The sequence below is a fragment of the Chironomus tepperi genome, unplaced genomic scaffold (assembly GCF_022539635.2).
Source record: "Chironomus tepperi strain 1889 unplaced genomic scaffold, CSIRO-AGI_Ctep_v1 contig_33, whole genome shotgun sequence".
In the NCBI taxonomy this organism is placed as follows: Eukaryota; Metazoa; Arthropoda; class Insecta; order Diptera; family Chironomidae; genus Chironomus; species Chironomus tepperi.
This window is the reverse complement of record NW_027226155.1, coordinates 855,856-877,158: the sequence shown is the minus strand read 5'-3', so window position 1 is coordinate 877,158 and position 21,303 is coordinate 855,856. Positions and strand designations below refer to the sequence as shown.

The 21,303-nt window shown below is 32.4% G+C and overlaps 1 protein-coding gene across 1 annotated transcript; it reads right to left on the bottom strand.

The window, feature by feature from the left end:
- Positions 1–2,442: 2,442 nt before the first annotated feature.
- On the bottom strand, positions 2,443–6,192 carry LOC139094890 (pro-resilin-like). The gene is made up of 3 exons (XM_070646118.1): positions 6,123–6,192; positions 3,462–3,579; positions 2,443–3,403 (listed from the first exon to the last, which is right to left on the bottom strand). The coding sequence occupies exons 1-3, from the start codon at positions 6,138–6,140 to the stop codon at positions 2,655–2,657; spliced, it is 885 nt and encodes a 294-aa protein (XP_070502219.1). The 5' UTR covers positions 6,141–6,192; the 3' UTR covers positions 2,443–2,654.
- Between the last annotated feature and the right edge of the window lie 15,111 nt (positions 6,193–21,303).

Here is a 21,303-nt window from a genome sequence, read left to right as displayed (position 1 = left end):
GGCCGCAATCAAGTCGCAATGAAAAGTTCAGCTTTATTTCATTCTCATTTGTTTCTTAAAAAATGCAATAGATGGCGGTGTCTGTCAACTTGAAACAAAAATTGTTTGCTAACTGTCAAGTTAACTTTTTCATACAATTTATTCAATTAAATGATTCCAAAAGATCTTAATCTTTAACATTAGATGTGGACTGTGAACTAGTCATTCTTAGCATCCAAGTGTATTTTCCATATTATAGATTAGGAAGTCTAGTAGAAACACGGCTCACAGCCTCCCTTTGTAGGGTAGTGACAATAAGCTGATAATAGCGTCATTAAATGAGTGGTTTTGATTTCACTATATATATTAAAGTCTTTTGAGTACTGTGGTCTGGTGCACCTTCACTCTTTAAACAATCATTAGCCGCAAATCGCCCTAGCGCAGCTCTGGATCTCAAAATGATCTGAATAGCTAAAGGTTTTTTCATCAGATGTTTTGATACACGATACTCCGAGTCCAATGTACATAATTGCAGAATATTCAATAATGGTGTAGGTCGGATAGCAAAAAAAAAACAGGGTGATGTCCCATCAGAAAGATCTTAATGATCCAGGCATTACATAAAACATTTATGGATTCAAATATTTTCACATTAATTCGAAATTTCACCGATATCAGACGTCACATGGCCCTCAGAGCATTAACACATCCTGTCCTAAAAGCGGTGACATAGCGACACTCTTAAGACTGCAATGTGATGCTCGGATCTTACAGACAATGAGCATATTCACTTAAATGAGCGTCCTCATCATTTCAATCAATCAATTTAATCCATGATCAATTTTCTGACCATACTCATAAGCAATGTCCTAGTCTATTCGGGTAGGTGATTCAATTTGTTAATCGTTTATGAAAATTGAACTTATGAAAGGAAAGTTACACCTCTAATATACTTTTGATAGATCTTCATCAGTTTTATGCATAAAAAATACAATAACAATCAGTATTTATGATCTCAAACTTTTTGTATTTTTTACCAGAAGAAAGTCCAATTAAAAGATAAAATAGCTCTCTAGCCTTATAAATCATCTAAAGGGAAGTAAACAACAAACAAGCACTAGAGCATAAACATTAAAAGAGCAGTTGATTGTGCAATACTGCAGCGAAAGACAGACTGAAAGCGTGAAAATTTTCTATCATATTTTAAAAATCAGATGAAATGAAGAAACTTTGAAACTAAATGCAGAAACGAGAAATTGTACGCAAATTGCATTAATTTATCATGATGGTAGAGACGCTAACCATTCAAATTGAATCAAAATCATTCATCCTCGAATTGACTTTGATTAACTGTAATCCGAACGAGCCCATTTTTTGATGAGTTAATTGCTTTCATAAGTTTTACATTAAAATATCATTGAATACACCGTAATGAGTTTAGTTCAAATGTAAAAGTCATCACAAAATGGCATTTCACTTCATTTGTCCCGAGCAGCACATTGTGTTTGGTAGAAGATCGTTAAGTCGCCGTATTAATAATAAGACGGGATGATACCCTTAGGCAGGGATATCCTGAGGTAGAAACCTTAGACTAGGGATTCCAGAATTCCCGTTCCCATGAAATTTCGGGAATCGGGAATGGGAATTACCGAGAAAATTCCCGTTTTTGGAAACCCTACCTTAGACAGCGCTATCCCAAGGTAGATATCTTAACACAAGGAATTAAGGTCGGCTTTGGAGTATTTTCATGAAAATCCCTAGCAAATTAATGAATTTTTCCAAATGTGGGGTCAAGGGTGGTTGAATGACAGCTGTCATGGTGTCATCATGCCAGGAGTTCCCCTGAATAACCCTTTGACATTACGAAACTATGACAGCTGCTGATCCCTGACCTTAAGACACCATGACTACTGACCTTCAACCCCATCTGATTCCGACCTATCTGATTCCAATCGCTATTTCTGGCGAAAAATTCGATTCATCGAATTGTGCTGCTCGGGTTAGTTATGAATAGTTGCAAAAAGTTCACATCGACAGATCTCATTAACAGTTTACAATTGCTTGTCATTAGTCTTTCTTGAATTATGCTTAAACATGTTCATATGTCATTCATTAATCTTTTACTTTTATTATGACAACTGTAGAAAGAAATTTGCAAGTACGAAAATTTTGTCGCATTTTTCATGACATAAGCGCATGTCATAATCAAGCGATAAATTGATGATTATTGATTAGTATGCTGATCGGGAAATAAAATGCCTAATCATCATCAATAACAAACCTGTCTAATTGGTCACTTAGTATTTTTTTTATCACCATAATCAACACAATAATCATAGACCTTCCCTTCCTGCAAAAAAATCCTCAATATAAGATACACTTACGCAACATCTCAACTAATGACGAGTGACCATTAAAATATTTGCAACAAAATGTTATTCAAGATAAATGAAAGAGATATGATTTTCGACTGTAACTTTTTATTTTATTTAACAAAAACATTTTCTTCGTCTCCTTCAACTTATTCGTATGATTATGACAAGAATTATTTACAACGGTAACAAATAAATTAATTAAGAAATGCAATTGTCTCTCGCTCTCTCGTTAGATTATATAATAAGTAGGATTTAGGTTCATGTAGGCAGGCATGTTTTGATGATGTTTGAATAACATTTTTAGTGTGGAACTCCGTATGATGATGATGGACGTGATGGTGCGCCATATGATGAGCTTGGACGTGATGGTGCGCCGTATGAGCTGCTTGGTGCTGAGAATGATGGAGCGCCGTATGAGCTGCTTGGGGCTGAGATTGCTGGGGCACCATAAGAGCTGCTTGGGGCTGAGAATGATGGAGCTGAGAATGATGATGATGAGTATCCGCCTGATGGAGCACCGTATGATTGGCTTGGAGCTGAGATTGCTGGGGCACCGTATGAGCTGCTTGGGGCTGAGAATGATGGAGCTGAGAATGATGATGATGAGTATCCGCCTGATGGAGCACCATATGATTGACTTGGAGCATATCCACCTGAGATTGATTCTTGTTTCAAGTATTGAGCAACTTGACGAGATGGTTGGACATGTCCGAATTGGACACCAACAACACGTCCTGAGCTATAGCCAGGTGGTCCATATGATTGTGATGGTGGTCCGTATGATTGTGAAGGTGGGCCATATGATGAGCTGATTCCTCCATGTCCACCGCTATGACCACCATGGCCTCCACGTCCACCGCCTCCAATATTTTCTTGTTGAACCAAGATTTGTTCAATTGTATGCAATAACTTTTGGTCAATGTTTAAACCTTCTGATCCTTGGTGTCCGATGGCGACTTGTTGGTATCCTGAGCTACCACCACCAAATCCACCACCGAATCCTGATCCTGATGAGTATCCACCTCCAATGTGTGATGATGAATATCCACCTAATATTCAATAAATCATTAGTAAATCAATAAATCACTTTAGCACTCATAAATTTACCTGATGATCCACCGAATCCACCGCTGTAACCACCGCTGCTGTGTCCACCGGATGATGGACGGCTATATGCGTAGCCAGCCTCACCGCAGGCGCTTGAGGCAAAAGCCACAACAAATACCTGAGAAGAAAAACGAAGACAATTATTAGATTATGTAATTTAATTGTAATTTGCACTTTAAGTGAGTATACAATTTAGTGTAAACTCGTGCTGTGATTGAGGTTAAGACTATTAATTAGTGGAATTACTAGCAGCGTCAATCATGATCAGTGTTTGGAAAGCTTGTAAAATTTTAATGATTTTAAAAAAATTCAAATTTTAACAAAATTCAAAATTTTAATTTTAAAAAAGAAGTGAGCGCGATAAATTCCAAAATGTCATTAATAAAGCAGAATGTCAAGCGCACAGACAACAAAATATAAAATTATATAATTAAAATCACAATAAGAAGTAATAACATTTCTTTTCCGTCTATTTTCGACCGTGAATGATGTTCGAAGATAAAGAAGCAATGAGAGAAAGAAAGAGCGCAAAAAAAATGAAAGTAAAAGTACGAGTCTGAGGTCAATAAAATGCTGTAATAGTTTCTAACCATACGACTTTATAAGACGACCTATCAATTATGCATTATCTGGGTTTGTAGCATTATATTTGAACCATATCTATGTCATGTTTTTTGTATTTTTTTTCATTAAATTTGCCCACCATTTGGTTCACAAGAGATTAATGATGATGCATGATTTACTGTGTGAAAAAATGGAAATAACTTGGATGTTATTATACAATTCACAATTAAAAACTGTCAAATTTCATAATTTCACGTTTCATGAGCTATGAAAAATTTTCACTTAAATAAAAAAATATTTTTATTGCATATCAACTGAATTCCGCATTATGGATCTTCCTACATACTTCAGATGTTATTATTCATCTCTTTTTTCAATTTACTTGTTTTACTGTTTTTTTAAAGCCACGACTGCACAAAATGAAATTGAAAGTTGTTTCCTATAAATCACAAACGATTAATTCTGCTGTAACAGCGTGCCTGCCTTTTTAACCGTTGAGGATCATTTTTCTCGGTATTGTTTCTCCTTTTTCCTCTGCACTTTTCTCTAATGAAAGTGAAACTTTTTTTACATCTTTTTTTTTATTATTAGCCATCAATACGATCATCTCCATTTTAACGTAATTGCATTGCATAAATCTCAATTTGAACTTTCACGTCGTTTTTTGCGAATTATGAAAATGTCGTGAAATTTTTTAATTAATTTTTTCCTGTCGAGTCTTAGTTTTGTTGAAGATGTACAAAATTGATGCTTGAAAATTGAAAGTATGGAGATGCATGAGCAATTTTGTAGAAATTTGAAGTTTAAGTATTCGTTTCAAATTGAAGGAAAGTGTTTCCATGACAGACAATGAGCGTGTCCATCTAAATGATCGTGCTTGTGAATATAGTCAATCAATATGATTGAGGATGCTCAATTTTGTGAGTATATTCCTGGGCATGCTTAATTTTGAGAGCAAAATCATGAGCATGCTCCTTGTTTGTTCGGATTTTAAGTTACTATGAAGTTATTACTAGCATTTTGGAGGATTGTTATGGCTGTGTTATAAATGCACGAGTTGAGAAAATTACGTTATAACTCGTTGATGGCAAGTGAATGTACAATTTATGACAAATTCAAATATTTAATAGAAAACCGTAGTAATATAGCAATAAGAAGATCGCTAGAGCTACGATTAAGGATTTGCTTTACTCAGGAATTATTGACTCGAAAGCCAAATGTTTCTGATCATCAATCCAGCATTCACATTCTTTATTAATGATATGCATTTGACTTCTAATTTAATTTTACCAAATTCCAAGATTTATTCGTAATTTATTCAAATTCTAAAAATATATTAAGCATTATATAGATCCACGTTTTGAACACGTTTTGGTTGTTGACATTGCAACAGAATCCATGCATTATTAATGACTTTTTTTGGCTGTTTATCAAAACAAAATGCAGATTCTTGATCTTATTTTCATTCTTAAGATTCCACTTTCATTTTTCATTGCATTGCCAAGGAGACATAAATACATTAGAACTAGTCATCAATCGGGCATTAACTTGCCATCAACTAGTTACAACGTATACTTGTCCACTCGGAATTTGCAACCTTTAAGCCTGTCTTGAAGCGTCCCATACTGATTACATATTTATTTGCACATCCTTATGATTGTTTAATCTTTAAATGATAGACGCTTGCGAAATATTTGACTAATGTCTTTACTTTAAAGGATGCTTTCGACTATTTACTCAATCATATTTAATTCCAATTTATAGATCGATATTCATTAAAATATTTATCTTCATTGACACAGTTTAATTATCTTTTGCAATTAAAATTCTTCTCTTCATAACATTTAATGCCAAAATTATTTGATTATTTTTTTTTTACGAAATCACTCAATGACAATCATCCAGCTTAAAAGATTAATTTCAGCTTAGCATTACACGCAATGTTTTTTTTCACTGATTATTAAATTGGATTTCATCCATATTAATGCACTTTAGTAATCTTTAGTCCATAATGCGATTATTTATGACACTTTTTATGTTATGCTGCACAAAATTTCCAAACACTTTTAATTTCCTTTTGCTTATTCCATAACTTACCACAACAAATTTATTCATCTCTTTTAATATTTAATACTGTGTGGTGTTCTCGAGCTTTAAGTTACAATTGATGGTAAATATCTAACCGTCATCTGCTTTTTATACTTCATAACATCCCAGCTTCAATGTTTTTTTTTTCTTTCTTCATTATTCGGCTTCGTGAACTTCTCACCGGAGAGCGCGAGACTCCTTCTCGTGTGTTTTACTCGCATAGCATTTTTTTTGTGATTTTTTTATTATTATTTTTCTTTACAGATCGTCGCATTTATAATTCACTGCGTACTGTACGATATTTTTTTTTAAAAAAACAGCGATGATCGCAATTGCTGCATGAAATTGCTCTCAGTGTCCATTGTATTTACTAGGAAGCCGTTCGATGGTTAGCTGTGGATATTGCTGAATTTCTTGGAAAATATTGAGGAATATTTAAATTTAAGGTTGGAATTTAGTGTAAGTAATATTAAACTTACCATTTATTTTATTGATTTTATGGTTCCTTTAGTGAAGTGTAGGCAATAATTTAAAGAATTAAGCAGTTTGTTAAAGGCTTTAAAATAAAGCTATCCCACATAATATATAATGATTTATCGATCAAAAATCTGACCGAAGGTCGGCGTGACTTTGACTTGGTGCCGTATTCCGTATAAATTCGGTTTAAAACAGGAATCAGAGCTCAAAGTCGTCTTGAATTTTGTGTGGAATTGAATTGACTTTAGTCGACTTTTCCATACAAAATTCGAATCGACTTTGCGCTCTAATAGGAACCATGTCAAAGTCACGTAGGTCTGGTGTCGGATTATGGATCGACTAACAAACTTGTGCTTCTCGGGTTTATAAACCTCAAGAATTTCAGAAACAGGATTTCATTCCTTTAGTATATAAAAACCAAGATAATTATTTCATTAATTTTATCAGAACATCTTTACATTTTAAGTAACAATTCATGTTACAATAATGATGCTCAATTAATAAACGAAGATTTTTTTAAGACAATCAAAAATACATTTGACTTTGCTTTCATTCCATTACAATTTCTCGTAAATGTTGCAAACTCATGAGAAAATAAATAAAATCAGTCTTTAAAATTTCAAACAAAAGGTTTGTTATGATTGTGTCATATTTAGATGCATGGTGGCATTATTGTACCGATTCACATTATTTTAAGAAATGAAAAGTAAAATTCACACATTTAGTAATTTTATTTCGGCATATGAAAATAATAAGCAATTTTTGTTAATCCAATTTGATGTAAATACTACTTTATGTTAATGGATTTGACCCTAATATTGATCATTTTCTGATATTACGTCCATACGTAATATCCGTACTTACATTTTCATCTGGACATCAATCTCATTTTGTGGTAAAAATTGATGATCTACATTTGAAGGAGGTGATTTCATTATTTTTCGGTTTCATCATCCATTAATCGAGAATTGACATAGAAACCCTCAGTTGACGGGGAATTTAAATTTGTGCTCGTCATGCTTGATGGGATAATACACTAGGTTCATTATGTATCAGCCCCAAATATTCTAGATTTACAAAAATTACTTAGAAATGTCTAATACAGTAGTGGCTAGTCATAGTGCCGCGGTATATTATTGTGCGGCTATAACATTTTGGAAATTGAGCCATGTTGCCAACCAGAGGCCTAATAGAATAGTTTTCATATCATCCAGTCGTCCATTGGATTACGTATCACTTTAAATATTAGAATACTTAAAGAATACTAAACAAAAATTCCCACAATCATCAAAAGCACTCAAAAAATCTCAAAGCTCAAGAACATGTTGACTAAACTCTTCAGATTACTTATTTTATAGAGCTCTTCCTGCCCACCACAATATTACATAATCAAATGAGCCAAATGGGATGTAACGACATGATCTCAACTTCCCTTGAAGCATGTAATAAAAAGCATAATTTAAAGTAATTTGCACAGCAAATAATCAAAGGAAATGAGCATGCAACTGCAAACGAACTTCGAGAGTTTCTCATGAAAATTATGCTAATCATGAAAAAATTTGAATAATAATAAAACCACGAAAATTCAATAAATTAAATTATTATTTATTTTGGATATGCCTTAATCATGCTTTAATCATGCAAATGGGAACGAATAATAATCGAAGTTTAATGAAAATAAAAAATTAATTTATCAATTTTTCGTGGAAGAAGCGTTGACAGATGACAGTCCCTCAATAGCACCTGAATAAAATGATTGGCATTTGATGTTCGTACTTTAAGGGCTTGAATAATACATTGTAATGCTTAAAATTACATAATATTCCAAGCATGTAAGTAACTTTTGTAAACAAAACGAAGAAAACCTTTGGGGTGTACTCAAATCTCTGTGTAGATCTTAAAAGTACATCATATGGTGTATATTTATGCAACAAAGAAGGAGATTAATTTATGAGTTTGTTTTCTTGTGCTCTGGAGCTATATTTAAGTATCAATATTGTTTACTGGTTACTTAAGAAATTTTTAGATAACGTCTGAGCAGAGTGGAATCTTGGATATCAAGGTATATATGTGTATATCTGCCAGTGCAATGGTAAGGCCCCTTTAACAAGTAATCATGTTATCGAAAGCTTGCTCATTTTAAATATACTAGAATAGCATGCTCGTGAGCGTTGCTATCAGCTTACTCTGCTCTTGAGAGCACGCTCTTCCCTGATAGAAGCAACTGATGTCGATAGGTTAGTTAACAAACTGGACATATGAAACACTCTTTTGTGAGTACGTTGGCTCGATTCTCAATAGAAATCAATATCTCAATCATTAAATAGAGCGTATAGCGGTATGACAAGGATTCGCACAATTCTCACGACAGTTCATATAGGAACATATTAGAATAGTGCTTTAGATTCAGAATGTAGAGATTTTATTGACTTAAGATTCCTAACACTTACTGCTTAAGAGGTTGTGTGTTTAGACTCTACGGAAAAAATTAAATTTTTATTAGGAGTTATAAATAGAGTTACCAGACAAAGAGCATGCATTCATAGTCTAGTCATATCACTTCGATAACTAAAATCGTTCTTTTTGTCTGTTAAGGTATGAAGTTGTTATAAAGCACGTTTATGGATAAAGTCTATAAAACATTATTACATCAAAACTAGCATCCAATGTGTCAATTGTGAGATTTCAAATTAATCATTTACCATATCAATTTTTGTGTATATTTTTGCACATTCTCGGAAGATACACGGCGTATTAATGGCTTAAAATCTAGCCTTAGGTTATCGTGACTGTGACTTCAGGCCAGATCCGATAAAATTCATATTCAGTTCAGAGTCAAATCGTCCTGGGTCTTAATTTTTTACAACTAATTCGTCATGAGCTTTCCGGGTTTCTCTTCAATATAATTTTGAAAGTTGTCAAATTCAAAAATTCATGACTACGTGAGAATATAAAATTCAATAATAATTTAATTGCCTAACAAGTCGTAAAGAGAAGCAAGACCAAACAACATAAACTTACCATCTTATAATTTCTTCTTCTTGCGTATTTATTTACCTTTTGGATGTGTAATACAACATTATAGTGAATTTATGAAGGAAAAAATATTTAATGCTTATTTTTTAAACACTGTCATGATCAGCTACACCAACAAAGCAAAAAGAGAGAAAAAAATTGCAAGAAGAAATGAATCAGAAATATGAAAGAAAAAAATTCACAGCATGGACATGTACATAAAAATTTCTCGTATCTACCAAAGCGTTTCATACAATCTGAATTATTATTTCATTTTCGGTGGGGTTCGTCTCGCGAGAAAGACCATTCACTTTCATTGTAAACTAGAAAGAGCGCGTCTGCGAGCGAAATGGAACACTAAATGGCATCGCAATCATCAGTTCTCTTTATGTGCATGATGAGTATGCAAAATAATAAGCTAATAGTTGCGTTCGTTGAATTTTAAAGTTAAATTTTTTAGATTAATCTGATTTCTTGCTGTGTTGTCCGTGCGGTACTTGATTTTTGCTAAAGCTTTGTTGGCTTTTGAGCTTGATTTATGTCTGCTTACAAATAAATTAAGTAACAGTGAAGATAGAGTGAAAATTATTTGGATACAAGCTCAAGTTAAGTACTAAATATAATTATTTGATTATTAATCTTATCTTAAGCCTTTTGATATCAAATCAAATTAAGTTCCTCTCATTTTCATCTCCTCAGACTCATAATCATGTTAATGACTGTTCAAAGCTTTTTATTACTCCCAGGATAATGATATACTTTATAATCTGAAGAGCTTAAATTGCTATTACATAGCTAAAACCTTAAGATGTAATTGAAGGAAAGTCACAATTTTTTTTTTCGATAATAACAAGCAATTATTTAGTTCGTGCAGCAAGAAACTTATTTTTATGGTGATGAAAATGAGGTAATTGTATTAAATATTCTTTACAATCTTTATATTCTGTTTCCTTTGAAAAGAAATCCTTGGAATAATGGACTGTGACTCTCCTATAAAATTTATATACATCCATCCAGTCTACAAAAGACTTTTTCTTAAGCATAGCTAATTAGTTATATGTATTTATTGAGAGAGCGATGATTGATGAATCGTTTTTGTCACAAAGCTGAATTTATGACACTGTTATCCACAGCAATGTTATATAGCATCAGACGAGATGCAATATATTTTCTGTGGTTCATCTTGGGCAGTGGTGGGCAACCTTTTATTATTCGCTGCACACCTTTGTGGAAAGCCTTGTCCAAAACCACAAACGACATGCATTTCGTGGTATTTTTAAAATTTTTTAGTGGCACACAGGATGCTCACCACTGATCTAGGAACATAGACAGGGAGTGGTTTTTGGAATTCAAAACCATAATAGACAGTGACTATACTCACTTAAATTAGAGACTATAATTGAGCTCAATTTGGTGAGGATAATCATGATCATCCATATCTTCGGGTTTCATCTGACTTATACACTAATATACACATTGGTCTAACACAGGACTACATATATTTACATTTTTTCAACGATTCGATAGAGATGTACATCACTGCGTTAAGTTAAGTGCATCAATTTCTTATTCAATATTACTGATTTCAAATTCCCATGCAGATAAATTCAGATAAAAACAAGATAAAAATTGTTCAGCAGTATTTAGTGATTCACCGAATGTAATGAGTCTAAAGAAACATATCTATTGTTAGATAAATCAATCAATCATTGTTAAAGCGGTCAACAACTGTGCTGACATCACACCTATCACCACATGATCACCGCAATTACGCTTTTATGACATCAAATAAAAGAAAAGCTATAGAAAAATGGGAATGTAGTTTAAATTGCATCTTTTGTAAGCTTAGGCTACGAAATTAAGTTACTTTTGTCCTTTTAAGATACAAAACTGTATGGACATATAGTATAATAAATTGTGGAAATTATCTTAATAAAATATAATTTTACGGCTTATGTCACCCAAGTTGATCTTCCCAAAAACACCTCATTACTTGTAATATCATTAACAGATATCAAAATTCATATCCACAATTATCATAAGTAAGTTGTAAATTAATCATAATAAAAAACACGTACAGTCATGCAGTAAAGTGAAACTTTTACATTAATTTATGACATTAACTTTTTTTATATAAATTATTCACTGTCAAATGTCACAGCATTAACGAGTCATTTTGTTGTTTAAAAAATCATGGATCATAATATTGGCTTACTTAACTTATTTTCTCCTCTATCTCGGTAAGTGTCGCGACCTTTAAGTAAATAATAATTTATATTACAATTGGGGGGTCATTTGGGGATGACATCCCGTACTTTACTTACTTCAAATGTTAGACATCATGAGTGAACGATGGAGAGACTCCAAAGGAGTTTCTAAAGGAGTTTTGAGGTATTTCAGTCAAAATAGAAGCGGATGGACTATAAAACGCTTCATAGAGCAGCAAAACTACAGAAATTGCTAATTTTATGGATATCTAATCACGTATTTAAGCCATATTAACACAAATATTAATTCCACAATCCAAGGATCGTAATTCTCATACCATCACTAGTCGTATTTGCATCTATCGATTTAGCCACTTGTAATAATTTTTTTAATGTCCATCTAAATCCAATTGCACAACCGCGACTCCTCGAAAAAGAAGTACCGCAATAATTTCACTTCATACATGTAAGAGACCATCTTAATATATGTCAATTTCCATAAAAATGCGCTTTATATGCACGTCATCCAGTCACTTTCGGATTCATTACATTTTCTATCCACTTCCTGTGTATTGCACATCATTGAATTGTACAAGAAAGATGAAGCGTTAAGCTAATAAGTGGTAATGTTAAAAGCGTATTTACCAAATTGTGTTTTATAATCGACCGGTATGACGATCATCACGCGATTCATCCGAAATGAAAAGTTGAAATTTGCTTTTTTTTTTCGAATAAAAACGGTGACTTTATTTTTTTTGCGAGCAGTTTTATAATTAAAGGTATTAAAAAATTTTAAATGATGATGGAAATGAGTAAAAAATGTACTGATGAATCTCTTCTGCACCATTTGATATTTTTTGAATTTACCATTTAGGTACGCCATAAGTTTGTTTTGGAACTTGAACTACGATTGTCTTTCTTGGTGCTTCCCATCCTTTGTATGCTGGTGCTTCCCATCCTTTGCTTGCTGGTTGCCATCCTTTGTGTGCTGGTGCATAACTTTCATGTCCGATATAGTAAGCAACTGGATAGCTTTGAGTTGGATGATCAAACCAGAGGTCACTTACACGACTTGATGTCCATGGTTGCCATCCATGACTTGGTGGACCGTATGTTGATTTTGGTACTCCATAGAGACCGCTTGGTCTTGAGACAACTTGGCTTTGTGAGTTTTCATGAGCAAGAATGACTTGCTTAACTGTATTAAGGAGTTTTGAGTCAATATGTGCTCCTTCTGATGGAATATGACCTACAGCATGTGATGTGTAGTGTGTTGAACCTACAAGTGGCTCATATGAATATCCAGGTGAGATTGTCTCCCATCCAGATGGATATGATGGTGCTCCATATGTCAATGATGGTGGTTCAGCAAATGATGTAGACAAGACCATCAAAAAAATCTGTAATCAGATAGTCACATAGTTACATCATCCATAAGTGCGATGGAAGACGGCAAAGAGGAGAAGAAAATTTTTAAAACAAGTTTTTCAATTCTTTTTTTATTGCACTGATCTGCACTGATTATTTTAAAGTCCTTTTTCTTTACTCTTTCACCTTACTTTCATTTTTTTATTATGCATGCACTTCTTTTCGACTTACCGTACAAATTCGGTTCATTTTTCAGGTTTTTTTTCTCTTTAAAAACTGCACCACAAAAAATTTTACTTTCTTTAAACTCGTCTAGTCTTGTCAATTCAGATGATAATGGACAATTGAGTGCAATGGATAATGCAACGCCTTTATATATGCATGATATTTTGCGTGTTTTTTTTATTTTTGAGAACTGCATCTTGCAAGTGCATCTCGCTCTCGCTTTTAATCGATTTAAATACATATGTAAGACTTTTTTTGTGGTGGACTTTTTGGCGAGGTGCGTCAACTATTGAACATCAACGTTTTTATTACACTTTCTATGAAGATAATCCTGAACTTGATTTTTCTATATTTGCTGTTGTTACAATCTATCGAATTGTAGCTACTCATTTAAACTCTTAAAAGTTACTACTTTGACATCTAAGAGTCTACAAAGAAGCTAGCTTTAATAGGGACAGAATGCTTTCAAGGTCAGAGTAACTCTTACGATCATTCACATTTAGTACATTTAGGGCAAGTTCTCGAGAGCATCCTCTTTGCCAGATAGGGTAGCGCATCAATAAATATCAAAAAACAAATTGAAAATCACCAAAATCGCCAAATCATCCAAAAGACACAAAGTATGGAAAATGTGAGAAAGAGTATCCCCAGGCCAGCATGACACAAGCGTACCAAACATACAATATTAAATTTACCAAAATACCTTTTCTCCCTTTTTGTACACCTTTGTGACTTTCGCTTCAATAAAAATTTCCAATCGACGTTGATCCACCTTGTCGTTCTCTTTTCTCTTAACTTAACAGTTGTAAGTTAATTTGAACCAATCCATGTAAAACGATATTACATATCCTATACAACAAGATGCTTTTGTGAGAGGTTCTACTTTTGTTCGAGTTCACCACACTTGTTTATACAATGAATCAATGTTATTGAAAGGGAGATCCAAAAGAAAAAGAGAGTTCGATGACGCAACTATGAAGAGTACACGAGAAGTAAGACTTTATCCTTCATTTTACTGATATAACCTTTTGTTGAATTTCTTCTTATCCTTAATTTTCATAATTTATGTTATCATTTAAGCAATAAAAATATTTTAAAAATTTATTTTGATGAATTTTACGAATTTTTAAATAAAAGTCTGTAAAGTTGATAATTTGATGACTTGGGTGGGATGCTATGAGTTGTGATCTGTGAATTTAATTTTATTAAGATATTCAATATAAACAAAGTCAAAAATGGTCAGAAATGTTCCTTAATATCCTAGTTTGTGGATCAAAATCATGGTTTTAGCTACGATCTTTCTACCCTACTTACTGGAACCATGCTCCGACTTGAAGCCTAGGCTATTAAAGAAGGCTTTCATTCGACTCTATTGCTGGTCACATCACAAAGCTTTTACAAATTCTCTGTTTTGATCGCCCTCTCCCCTACCCTAATCCTTACGTAATTTCCGAACTTTCCTTTAGTAACAAATAAGCAGGAATAGAACAAAGTACGCTGATAGCACACTCCGCTAGCGAGCATGGTGAACTACTATATTCAAGGCATTGGCACACGTTTCATCCAAATGATTGATTTCTTGATCTCCATACAAATATGTCATCCGGATGAAAACGATTGAAAGGTTTATATGGACTAAATGAAAGCAGATGAAGGAAATTTGGCAGTTGCTATACTTTGAATATATTAAACTAGATCAAACTTTTTGTCTGTTAGGAAATTACACAATGAATGTGCGTTTTATTCATTAAATCGTTAATGATTCGCATGTCAAATATTTTTCACTATTTTGTTCATCAAAAAACAAAAATTAAATTTTGATAATTCCATTTGTTCATGTTGCTGTCAAGAGTTAAAACAAGAAACAAAATAAAATCGAGAAATCTCACGAAATTCATCAAGTGTGAAATTAATTTACCCATTTTTCGAGTGTTGACTGCATGCATTTGTCGATGATGAAATATTTGTGGATGCCTGTGAAGAAATTGGATTAAAATTTATTGTTTCATCATGAAAAATGCACGAATCAAATTTTCGAGTATGCTGGTAGCTTAACAATGAATGAACTTTACTTAATGAACATCTCATGATGAATGATTTGCAATAAACAGCATGAGTTGCATTTGGAAATTAAAAGTCTTCAATTACCAAGGACTTGAACTCTTAAATATTTAAGAAGCATGACTTAATTTCGAATTAATTTAAATTATGATCGTGGGAAATCAGCGATAAAATTTTGATCGATGACTTAGATGAAATCATCTAATTACTAATGAGCATTAATGACTCTTAAACACCTTTCTTTTCACTTAAGTCGTATTTTGGCATAGATGTTGCAAAATACATTATCTGATTGACTTTTTTATTGTGTGTTTTGAGATCAATATTATTACAACAATTCGTTATTATATGAGCTGAACAATAGTATCTTAAACTTCTGTTTTGCTGGTGTATTTGTATAGAAATGTTTTGAAAGCTTTTTCGGGGCGATCATCGACTTTTTCAGATCAATGAGGCTTTTGTGAAGATGTGATGAAAAATTGTAAGCCATTGATTTTTAATTGAATTGGAAATTTGAGATCGCAGACCTCTATCCTGTCTTAACAGAGCTTGAAGTCGACCCGAATAATATATGGAGTTGAGTCGACTTTTCCTTACAATATCCAAGTCGACTTGCTTTTCATGTTAATAGAACATTGCCAACAATTGTATAATAACAGAGAAAAATAATAAAAATACCTCAGATTACCATCTAGAAGAACAGCCTGGAGACAAAACCTTTACAAAATTACAAAGTATGAATCCCTTTAATTATCTCACATTAAAGTCTTTTTGAAAAGAAGACATCATCGATAAATATACTCCCCAAGCTAAATTTACAATACAAACGCAATTTTGTTGAATATGTCAATGATAAAAATGATGAGTATCTTTATCAATTAATTGTATACAATTTTACACAGAATGGCAATACATTAAATTGTTTATAAAACTGATTGTATGATATGAGGCAGATCGATTAATTTGAGTGTATAAGTCAGTAGTTCTCGAACTTTATAGAGTGTGACATTTAATCTAGTGCAGAATTTGGAGACGACTATAATTGGTATTGATGCCGAGTCGACATCAATCGACTTTTCCAAAGTTATACTAGTTAAAGGTTATTGACAGGTTAAAATGACTAGTTGATGACTAGTTCTATCGGATTTTGGACATTTGGACTAATTAACTCATAAAAACTAAAGGGTCTCGTTAAATTGCAAATCACAGTTTTTGCAGCACTAATCAAAGGAAGATAGAGTGATAATCCAGAGTGAAGAGGTTTTGACTAGTTGAATTTCTAGTTTTAAGGACGAATAACGTTGTCTAGATTTAATTAAATTTGACTAAGTGCCATTAGTCCTCCCTACGCATAAAATTAGGCAAAGGTCAGACACTCCAAAAGTACTCACTGTACAATATGAAAAGTACAATAAGTACCGCAACTACAATACAATACTTTAGTGTCTGGCACTGGAATCTTATCAATTTATGCATCGTTATTCTCAACAAATGATTGCTGTTGTAAGGTATTATGCACTTAGGTGTCATTAGACTATATAATTTTTTGACCTTTTTCTTCACATTAATATCACTTCGTAATCATATGACATTAAAAATAGCATTCTTACATAAAATTATCTAATATTTCAAAAGCTCATATCATATCAGTTGTCATATTTTTAATTAAAGACGTTCATCGACTAGCGATGCAGAATAATAATATAAGTTTATCGCAATTTTGATTTTATTTTTCTCATAACAGCACTTCATAACAATTTAACAGAAATTGCCGCCTTCATCTTCACTATGAACAAAAAAGTTGTATTTACGGAAACGGTAATAATAATCATAAAGTAATAAATAATTCGAGAAATGTTAAAATAAATGGAGAGGCTTTTTTTGAAAAAAATATCAATGAACTATTATGTAAATTTCAGTAAAATCATAAAAAACAACTAAAAAGTAAAATTTTTGCTTCTTTTCTTTTATTTCTTTTCTTCTTTTAATTTTTAAGCTACTCGTGTGGTATGCAGCACAACACCATATTCTGAATTTGCAGCGTCAATATGATTTTTATTTTATTTTGATTAATGCGTGAAATTACATAAATAATGAAAATAGGTAACAAGACAATTGAAGCTCACGCATTACGACTTTTGACCCGGAGGGGTTGGCAGCTTATTTAGTCATATACAATTTACTTGATGACTGAATGGAAATTACTTGATATTCAATAAATTAAGAAACATGGCAATGATTTTAATATTTTTTATGTGAGCCATATTTGAACCATACTGAATAATTTAGAAAGTTTTTGATTAAGGGATATATTTGGTTATAGAGCCTAGTCGGACCCCGAGTGGGCAACTTGACATAATGTCCCATAATGTGTCGACTAATGACATTTTCTTTGGTACTTTCCATAAAATATGTATGTCATTAGTCGTTCTGGATCTATAGGTCGAGTGTTTAACTAGGCATCATTCCAAGCTGTCCATTTAGTAGCTAGCCTCCAAATTTATCAACTTCCTACAATTCTAAAATTTTAAGCAGTTTTAAGGCGTCAGCTAAATTAATTTCTTTTAAAACTCATAATCATCTCCAAAAAATGTATAATATCAAGTAGATCTAACATCTAAAATCTCTATGACACTAAGTCTTCATGACTAAAACATGACAAATTATTCTGTCCGGGTTCACTCAAAATGCTCAAAGACAAATTAATGCATAATGTAACATTTCTGTCATCTCTTTTACTTGTCTTCTAAATACACTTCATTTAATTGCAAAGACACATTTTTGTTGTTTTGTTCAAAGGTAAGTACAGTCAATGTCGCAAATGTTTTACTTTTGTTGTGTGGTCGACTGAATTTTAATTTTTTTCTTTTCTTTTCCCGTATGAACAAACAAAATAGGAGATTTTGTGAAGCTTGATTTTGTAGAATTGTGTAGCGAGTGGACAAAAATGCGGTATAACTAGTTAGAGGCAAGTTCATGTGTAGTTCTAATGCTCTCTTGTTCCCGAGTGGAATTGTTAAATTTCTGAAAGTTCGGTGTTATTGGCAGTTCACTCTAGCAGACAATGTGAACGGTTTTAGTTATTATTGTGCTACTATTGTATCATTAAGGCCTGTAATGTGCGAATAACTGAAGCGGACGTTGATTCGAAAAAATTTGAATAATATTTCGAATGTTTTTCAGAAAAAAGTCCGCCATCTTGAAAAACATCAAAACATTAAAAATGTTAGTTTTTCACTTTTTTAAGCTTGATTGTATCATTTAAATCAAGATAACTAACTTAATTATGTTCATTGAAGCTTTTTTAATAATTTGATCGAAGTTTGAAGCTAAATTTGTCAGCTTAAAGTTATTTTTTTCAAAAAATTTTCTAAATTTTTGATTTTGTTTTCATTGTTTGTTTACAAACATTATGAGAAAACAATAAAAAACTAAAATGTCTTTAATTCACTTTTCTACATTATTTGAGACATTTCATTTAATTTTTTTCAATTACTTAGTTTAGTTTTAGCATAATCAAGCTTTAAAATCAATCATTAAAGGCTGATTTAGAGTTTTTTTTTCGTTTGGATTATTAATAAGAACCATTCGAAATTGAAATTCCGAAAATAAGAACTCGTTCGCACATTACAGATTAAAGCATGCTCATTGTCTGTTAGGGTCAGTAACAAGGACGTAGTCAGAAATTTTGGATGCTTTTTTGATTTTTTTAAGTTGAAATACCCTTGAAAATTGTAGAATTTTGTCCAAAAATAGGATAAAATTGACTCTTTTTACGCTCCTGGTCATTGACCTTATAATCTATGGACTTAACCTTTTCTGATTGAGACTAAAGCTATCCCCTTCTAAAAGCTTAAAATTCGATTTAATACTCAAATTTTTGTCAGAAAATGCGCCTTAACCACCTATAAACTGCCAACCACACACTAATCCCCTTAATTCACTCATTAATGCAGACTTCATTCGCTTAATTTGAATCTTTTTTGTACGTGAACCACATTTTCATACTTATTACTTTTTATGTATTTCTTTTCTTATGCCGCGTAGATCTTCAGTAAGTAGAAGACTTTTGAATAGATGATGTCATTGTAACAATAGAAAATGAAGAGTCGTCTAAGCGGCGGCGTTGATTGTGATCTTCTTCTTGAGTCTTGCTTGTTTGTATGTTGTGAATGTACTTTATGATCATCGATAATAATCAGTTTGATTTCAATTGAAATAAATTACCTTGAGCATGTTTTCTTTCTAGTGCTCTTTACTGACGATTTGTGGGATTTTTTTGTATGTTTTCAAAATATGCCGGTGATTTTTTTGAAAAATTATTTATTTTGTAATGCCAGTGCTTGATAAATAGTATAGCAACTTATTAATATTATTTTTTTGCAACCATTCATTAAATAAAAATGTGTTAATGTTCAGTTTTGATTTATTTTTAATGTACGACAGTTTTGTGAAACTTTTTTTTCTGTTGTTTGATTGCTTTCAGGGAGCTAATTTGTTTGAGTTTGAGTTGTTAATTATTAATGACTGTAGGTGATTGGTATGGTTTGTAAATTAAAATGTTAACATTGTGGATTATTCAATGTAAATTGAGCTTGAAAGTGGTGATCTTCTTACTTACTTACTGGAACTATTCTCCGAATTGGAGTCTAGGTCAGAGTTGGCAGGACTTTGGGAATCTGAACTCCAAAAGTCTAAAAATTCCAGACTCCAAAATTCCAAAAGTCCGGACTCCATGGAGTCCGACTCGATTTTTTTGGACACCTCATCAAAGCCAAAGCCTCCAGTGGAAGCTAGAGCCTCCAGTGGAGGCGCCTCTACATTGGAGTCTAAGCTGCTACAAAAGACTTTCAATCTGTTTTTAATACTGGCTTATTCAAAAAGCTTGTACAAATTCTCAGTTTCGACATTTAACTGCATGAAAGCATTCCCTCATTACCGCCCTACAGCTTGTTGCTTTTGGAGCACCTTAGTGATCTTCATTTAGGATTGAAGCTCTCTTTTGAGAATGTTTGCACTAAAATTCAAATTTGTAATGCGATTTTGACATCATTTAGACCTACTTAACAACATATCAGTCATAATTATCCATATGTTCCAGATTTACTCTAAATATCCACTAAAATTTCTCTTAATCCTCCTAATAACTATAATTTAACTTCCAAAGTAGCTCATAAATACTATTAAAAATGATATAATGAGCTTTTGATACATCAAGCTTAATAAAATCATTTAAATTTTTACTTTAATTTTATGGGTGGATTCTTCATGACTTATGATTATGCATTTGTGAGTGAATGGAGTAAAGTTCAAGGAGAGCAGCAAATTCACGACTTTTTACTTGTGTCAAAATTTTTTATTTAGTTTCAATGATGTTGCAGTAATTGAAATGATTTGGATAACTATCGAAATTTTTGAAAAATTATTTGGAAATTATGAAGAAAAAGTCATTTTGAAATGACAGCAGGGAACCTGACTATATGCATCACTACTCATCTGAAGTTTGCATTAATTTGCAGCATTTTCATTTAGTTAAACCTCAATAGTCATTCAAATATCGATCACCCAACTTTTACTAGCCTTGATTGATAAAGAAATCAATTCAATAATTTTCCAATCATCCACTTTTTAAAGTCATTATAAATCAATCATTTTGCATAAAGATAATTTGATTAATACGATTCAATTATACTTAAAAAATACATGAGTAAAAGTTCAATAAATATTCATCAAAAACGCATCAAATAATTTTTAATGAGCTGCGTAATGTGTAATTATCATTATCAAATTATTATTAACTTATTGGGTTACATCAGGTTGTTAAATTGGACTATTGG

What these genes read in the sequence shown, in the direction of transcription:
- LOC139094890 (XM_070646118.1), bottom strand. An exon ending in TGGATTCGGTGGATCATCAG is followed by an intron (nt 3,404 to 3,461) that starts GTAAATTTATGA and finishes ATTGAATATTAG; the next exon opens with GTGGATATTCATCATCACAC.